Raw genomic sequence first — 7,490 nt, forward strand, 5'->3', positions numbered from 1 at the left:
AATGTCTCGTATATTATAAAGTGATACGAGCGAAGTAGGGCACAGGAAGATTGGAGAGCCAACCCCACATGGCCCGCTTCTTGATTACAGCGATAAGTACCGCGCCTTGCGTGTTTTAATTATATTATTAACGACGCCGAAACTAATAGTTTATCATGGTTAGTACTATGATATGTAAATATCAGCCTCGCCTAACTATTAGCCCCGTTGCGTGCGCGTTAACCTTCACATTCGCCGGTAAAGACACGTTGCGTAGAATTTACTGGCGAGGCGTGACATTCTAAGGTACCACAATTAGCGTAAACACTTTCACTACGTATCCCATTACGTCATTAATTCAATCGTCACACCTAAACAAAAATGCCACTCGTAAGACGTGAAAACTAGCGTGACGCGTAATTAGCAGCTTTTTAGAAGAAAAACTACTCATAAGCTTCCTCGAAAGGGTAGGATTAATTACTGGAGGTGCTTGTATGAACGTGGCGCGATATAAATGGCCGGCCACTTGGCACCCTAGCCTCGCCTGGCCTTATTAAAAATGTTAACACGTAAATTAGACTCCGCAGCGACTAGCGAGGCACTGTATTAGCCAACCAATTAAATTTTAGAGTCAGCTTATACAATACGCAGCTAGGCGACTTCACACGTGGAGGGATGCCTGCGACAAAACAACCTTGCCCACGTTAGATCAACCCCGTCATACATTTTCCTTCACACTTTGATAACGTTTCTAGGGTATAAAAAATAAAATTGCGCACTTAAGTTTTTAATTACAAAAAATTAAATATTGAACTAAATATGTACGGAGCGAGTTAGCACGGTAAGTTAAAAAGGCATATGAAAATTGCGACGTAAGGTTGGCAACATTTCCGTTGCCGACTGTGAGAGTCCTTGCGTACGGGAGAATTTATTCTCAGTTGAATTAATAAAAAATATTAACTTTATAAAAGTAATTCTGATGATTGAAAATCTTGTTATTTTAACATTTCCCTTTGCCGTTTCAATGAAATGCGGAGATAATTTTACGCTGTCTAACTTTACGAGAGCGGGCCGTGATTATGAGATATGAATAAGTGATTAATTAAAAAAAAAGTCGCGAGCATGTCATTAAGGGCATCAGTGGCCGGCTTTAGGCTGTATTGTGAGTCGGCGGCGTCAGGTCGGTCGTGTGAGCGCTAAAAGGTTTGAGGCTCGCCTAGTCTAAGTGCACACCCTCATGCTAGTTGGATGTGTATAAAGATTAATTGGAGTGTTGCCTATTCTGACAATTTACGACGCCTTCTGGCGGGCCGGCCGCAGACCACTTCTGCGCAACTTAATTAAGCGAAATAACTTAAACGAGTCACCGTTGCTAATTAGAGCTATCGTCGGCTAATTCTACGAGTGACTCTTTGTTTGCGAGCGTTTCTTTGAGTTGCGCGCTGAAAGAATTTGTCTTTGCTTCGACTTTGAAGGATGTTTGTTTTGGCCCCCGCGGAGTTTTGAAAGAACGCTGTGTTAATTTTGTCGAATAAACTTTTTCGTATACAGAGTAATGTTACTCGTAAGTGGTCGCTGTTTGAAAAAGGAATTGCTTTAAGGTTGGTACACACTGCGCGACAGAGCGATCGTAAAAGACATAAGTGAAGGGTTCTCGCCTTTAGAACCCTTGAGGTGCGCACACACTTCGTCAACAAGTGGCTAGTTGCCTTCTATACTGAGCTCTGCGTCTTTTCACCACCGATATGTTTAATTTATAATTTAATTGCCATTAAAAAAACTATCAACGGTTATCACTTTCAGGCTATCGTAAATTATTATTAACATGTTCTCATTAATTTTTATGGCACATTTTCTAAAGTTCATATGTTAATTAGTATAATAAAGCTACCAATTAAATTCGATAGAGTAAATGAGAGAAGCATAAAACAAATCTGTAGACCGTGATTTTTATATAATAGATTGCTAAAATATAGTTTGCTTCCTTAGAGATATAAAAACTTGCTGACTATACTTTGCTAACTTGCATAATTAAATGAAATAGTTGAGTAAATTGCATACATTTATAATTATATCTAAGATTCATTATGAAATTATAAAATCGACGTATTTTAGTACGACTACATACATAAAATGCACATATATTTGTAAATTAAAGCAATCGCTAATCGATGTTTCCGTTTTAAAATATCATTAGCGTGTACCGCCGTCTACGGACACCTCGTAATTGCCTTCGTGTATGACCCTCACCCTTTCAGTATTCTTTCAGAGATGCTTATCGTAAGGAAATGACCGTTTTCCGTTGTCCACAATGCAACCATTAAGGGTACAATTTAAATGGACTTAGTCGCGTTTTCAAAGAAATTTTTATATTTTACAATTGATGTATTGCGATCAAAAATGGTGGAGGCCTTTTTTATTTTCTTGCCCGCCTTCCCATACAATTTACAGTCGAAAGTAGAGTTTGTACAGCCATGGTAAATGGAAATAAATTTTATTTATGATGTTCCATACAAATTTATCAAATTCCGTCGTTTGGTAACCATTGAAATTATAATTACCTCAACAAAGTCGGGTCAACAAGATATCTTTAAGTTAATTAACATTATGAACATATTTCCAACACAATCGTATTTTATTTGGTACGCGGTTGATATTTTTAACTAATTAACTTGCGGTTAGTAATATAATTCCTTTATCCCAACTAATTAGACGCTTACAGGAAAATCTTGAATTATTGAGAAACCAACGGATAAACTGTGCAGCAAAACGATATAATAGAAGTCGCTCGAGCATTATAATTAATTGAGAGAGATAGGAGCGTTCTATGAAACATTTTATAAATAAATACGCGAAAATTTTCCGATCATGAAAGCTTTTATAAAGTTTTCGCTTTATCAACTTAGATAATATAATATTGGCTTAAGATACGAACAGAAAGCTGTGATAGTAACGATATCAAAACAAATTGAAGTGCTAAGCACACATTGATGTAATGTATCTAGGTGAGTCGCACCGTCTCTGTCTTTGTTATGGAGTGTGAGTGAGACAAAATCGAATGTTTCAGGATATCAGCCAATAGATATGCAAAGAAGGGGAAGTTTATCGCAGAGGCACGCGGCTTATGGCAGGTGAAATTTATCAGCGGACTGAGATAGTGGGAAATTAGTCGAGCGGAAATCAATACTGAAGAATATTTTTCCTCGATGCTTGGCGACAAATCATCATTATTTAGTTGATAGTTAAACAAGAATTTATACATAACGATCGTACCAAAATCCTATAAGATAAGTCTAATAATTGTAAACATTACAATGTATTTAAATTGTAATAAATTGGACTGGGGTTTGTCATGTTTCTTTATACAGGTATTTCCTCGGTCATTCCTTTACGATTAACTCATAACCTGTTATGAACTTGTCTTACAAATTAAAGAGTGCTTCCCTCTATTTGCACATCTTATATAATTTTATATAAATCGTTGAAGCATTTTGTAAAAGTCGTTTAATAATAGACCTATTAAGGTTTTACGAGTTAAATATTCAAGATATTCAAATAAAGATCAACAAATTTTGTTTGTATATTTATTAATAGATACAACTGTGACCCCAGTGATTTGTGTAATTAGGAAATAGTGAATTTACACCCCTTTATTGAATTATTATAGGGCGATTGAATAATCGATCGTCAAGACAGTGATTGCATTCAATTAGTCAATTCAAAGCTAAGATTGCTTTACTCTTTATCCCATTTGTGTATTATTTTAGACTTAATTTATATTTACTATATGAATTATTAACTACGTACAGCAAAAAAATACAATAAAATTTTTGATAAATTAGGAAACTCACCTGAAGTTTGAGAACCACTTAACGAGCTGTGCAGTGTTGTTTTTGTTGAACTTGATGTCAGGGAAGTACATTTTGAGGACAGCCGAGCTCGGGTACCGCACCCAGAAGAACATCAGCTTGGCCTTGCGGAGGTGCATCGGCGTTAATGTTGAAGAGTGCAGTGGAATTAAGGATCATATTGTTTTGTATTTGTATGTTAAAACATAACATTCTAGACTCTATTTACTATATCGATTAGATAATTTGATATAAAACTCCCAATTATAACATCAATCTAATAAAATGGCCGATCGATTAATTGGAATTAGGCTAAGAACTAATTGTAATTATTGGCTATATATCGAGTTATTCTTGGATATAAGGAATGGTAAATCTGATTATATCCCTGTATTACGTCGGTTCAACGAAGCACCACAAAACCTTAATCCATTTGCATCTAATCTTATAAAGCACCTTATCTGATATCGGAATGGGCATCTACCGTTTGGATTAATTAATATTGTTTGTAACATTGTTTTACATAATATGAACATGAAATCAGAAATAATAACGTTCATTTTATTAAATAATTTACTCAAATAATTGAACTTGCACTGAAATAATTGATTGTCAGTATGTCTATGCTTTTAATGTGTGAAAAGGTTTTCCTTCATACGTACGTAGGCATACCATGTATGGAAAAGTGTAGAAACCGCAACACTTTGTAGGTTTCCAGAGTCGTATGATGTCTAACGGTTAAGTAGGAAGTAGGCGGTCGCAATCGTAAGGTTAAACTACAGAAATAAGATATCTGTGGCCGTTTGCGTGTACGGCTTGGCCTGAGAACTCGACAGGATTATGTTGCGAACATTATTGTCTTATAGCTGTCGTATGTTCTAGTTGAGTACTTTTGTCGTTGATCATATTACGTAACAAAGGCTACTAAGAAATCAGAATGAAACCTTTAGCAAACTGAATATGCGATTTTATAGTATGACAGGCTTATAGCTAAGTTATTTATATTGAAAAGGATATAGTAGGCTGAACTCCGTCGTAAGGCAGGTCAGTGGAGTTGCAGTCGGAGTGCGGATCCTGCGTGTCCATGTGCGGATGGTGCGGGCCGGCGCCGTGGTGCGGCACGTGGGGATGATGCGGGCGCAGGTAGTCCGGCGAGCCGTGGTGCGCCGCAGCCAGCAGCACCGGGTGCAGCATCGCCGGCGCGTTCGGCAGCGGCGGCGAGTCCCGCTCTGGCGCTGGTGGTGATCGAGCTAGCCCACCACCCGCCCCAAAAAATGGCGAGTACGGTGAGAACACTTGGCTCTCATGCAGTGACGGATTCGGTATCGCCACCGATGTGGGTAACGCCATCCCTCCTGGGAACGGCCGTGGAGACGGTGATTCGGGGAATTTACTTTCAGGTGATTGTCCGACGCCCTCTCCTAGGATTCTACTGACGGTGCGCGGCGTGATTCGCGTGTCAGTGACCTTATGCCGTTTTTTCTTGGGCGTGACGACCAGACTTAAGGGTTCGATAGAGTCCATGCTTTGATCCCTGTCGAAGTGTCCGTTCATCGGGCCAAAGTGTGACGGCATTGGCTTCTGCGGCGTCTGGAACAGGCCTGTTGGAGGTCGCATGTGAGCGCCGTGGCCGGGCCCGCCCGCCTCGGGGTGCAGCGGGAACGCCGCGCCGCCTGGCGCACGGGGGCCGTTCATATGGCTCATAAATAATGGATTATTTGTCATAAACGGTACGCCATTCGGCGCACCCGGGTGATGGACGGGTGCATTACCTGACATTTGTCCGGGTTGTCTCTCTGGAGCCTTAGGAGGCGGGGATTTTCTATCGATCATCCGCGTAGCTCGCATCAAATCTTTGTTTAATTGCTCAGCAGCTGCTGCAGCCGCTTCTGATTGCTTGCCCATAATACGTCGCTGATGCACGAAACGCGTCACAATAGAATCAATAAGGCTGGCTAATGAAGCTGTTATTTCACTCTTGAGAACGTCAGCCAGGCTTTCGAGATCAGCCCCCGTTATAGGACCAACGGAACCTGTGTTGCTACGGAGTGCATCTAAACGCTCTGCAAGCTCTGATGGTAAGGGCGCTTTAGGTGTTTGGCCCATTTGTCGTTGCTGAGGTGAATGTTGATTGGATTGTGGCCTCTGTTGTTGATTGTTTTGTTGATGTTCACTCGCTTCTTTCATGCGTGCTTCCTGTTCTAAGAATAACTTCTGGCTTACATTGAGGTACATAGCGGCTGCGTTGTTAAGATGCTGATGCGTATGTTGTGGATGCATGTGATCAGCGTGTGGTAGATGCGGTATCATTGGAAGAGTACCGTTAAAGCCTGGTGGTAAATGTGGATGGGCGGCATTATGAGCTTGTATTTTCGCAGATATCATCTTACTCATCACTTGTGAAAGCATGTTCGGTGCCGCCGTGTTAGGTATCGGTGGTGGGACCTCCTTAACAGGCGATGCCGGTTCAGACTTTGGAACCGTATCATCAGTTTGTTCTACATCACTAGAAGCACCGTCGTTATCGATAGTTTCAGATTCTTGACCCATGCGATTACAAAGTTGCAAATATTTTTCTTGCATCTCAGCTAACTGTTCTTGCATAGTTCTTAATTGGGATTTTAAAGCATTTTTTTCTACTAATTTTTGTTGAATTGGAGGTCGCTCACCATCATCTTCAGAATCATCCGACACTGTTTGAGCACTGCTGCCGTGGCTGGCACCGTATCTCTCTGCCGCACCGTCGTGTTGTTGCGGGTGATACAATTTCCGTTTCTTGCAGCCATTCACTTGAGGTTGTTGCGGTGCAGGACTAGAACGCATCGTTGACACTATATTTTCTACACGAGCACGTTTCACATCCTGAGGTCGTGGGGAGGACCTTTGTGCGTCACTATCGCGGTCCTCAGGTTCCGACTTGGGTGCAAGGAGCTGTTCTGAAGGTGGAGGTGCAGGCGGTGGTGAAGTGCGTGAATCACAAGCGCTATCGAGTGTCAAGAGAGCGTCGTCAAGATCCGGGCGCGAGTCGCGAGATATCGGCCGTTCGGGCGAATGCTTCTCCTCCTTGGGTTCATCATTGTTATTATTGGCAAGTACGTTATTATTGTCCGGGGAAAGTCGCATGAGTTCCTTCTTGCGGCTCTGTAGAATGTCTCTGAGTACGCGATCGCGAAGCATGTCGCCACCGCTCGCCTCATCGCTGTTGTCCTCCTGCTTGGGTGCGCGGCCCAACAGTTCGTTGAGCATTTCTGCGGGCGCGTAGCAAGGACCGAAGAGGCCGAAGTGTTGGCGACCCTCGAAGATGGCGCCGTAAAGTCCCCCACTCATGTGTGCGGCGCGCGCGGGCGCGGGTCCGTTCGTCGCGAGAGTTGAATAAGAATTGCGTGGCTCACCGGCGTCCACGCGCTGTCTGACGCGTTTCTGTTTCTTTAGGAGCTTATCCGAGTAGGGCGCGTGTGAGTCCGCCTCCTCCTCCGATGACATCATAGGCTAGACGAGCCCCAATTGGCCGGACGGGCGGCGGGCAAGGCCCCACCGCGCTACTCGAGCCGCATCGCCCGCTCTGCAACAAGGAGGGGATCGCATCACACACCTGCTCATGCGACGAGTGCGCTGCGTCTCGCGCGCACGTATAATACTTTAACTTTGAACATCTTACGCGAT

At 42.4% G+C, this 7,490-nt stretch overlaps 1 protein-coding gene and 1 long non-coding RNA gene across 2 annotated transcripts in view; one reads left to right on the forward strand and one right to left on the reverse strand.

Moving 5' to 3' along the window:
• Positions 1 to 7,490, forward strand: part of LOC119828659 — a 66,513-nt gene that overhangs the window by 30,713 nt on the left and 28,310 nt on the right. The gene's annotated exons all lie outside the window — the stretch shown is intronic.
• Positions 3,822 to 7,381, reverse strand: LOC119828658 (homeobox protein prospero-like). The gene is made up of 2 exons (XM_038350895.1): positions 4,845 to 7,381; positions 3,822 to 3,985 (listed from the first exon to the last, which is right to left on the reverse strand). The coding sequence occupies exons 1-2, from the start codon at positions 7,311 to 7,313 to the stop codon at positions 3,827 to 3,829; spliced, it is 2,628 nt and encodes an 875-aa protein (XP_038206823.1). The 5' UTR covers positions 7,314 to 7,381; the 3' UTR covers positions 3,822 to 3,826.

The sequence above is a fragment of the Zerene cesonia genome, chromosome 8 (assembly GCF_012273895.1).
Source record: "Zerene cesonia ecotype Mississippi chromosome 8, Zerene_cesonia_1.1, whole genome shotgun sequence".
Taxonomy (NCBI): Eukaryota; Metazoa; Arthropoda; class Insecta; order Lepidoptera; family Pieridae; genus Zerene; species Zerene cesonia.

What these genes read in the sequence shown, in the direction of transcription:
- LOC119828658 (XM_038350895.1), bottom strand. Translation starts at nt 7,313, where the DNA reads ATGATGTCATCGGAGGAGGAGGCGGACTCACACGCGCCCTACTCGGAT. An exon ending in ACGACGGAGTTCAGCCTACT is followed by an intron (nt 3,986 to 4,844) that starts ATATCCTTTTCA and finishes ATTCCACTGCAC; the next exon opens with TCTTCAACATTAACGCCGAT.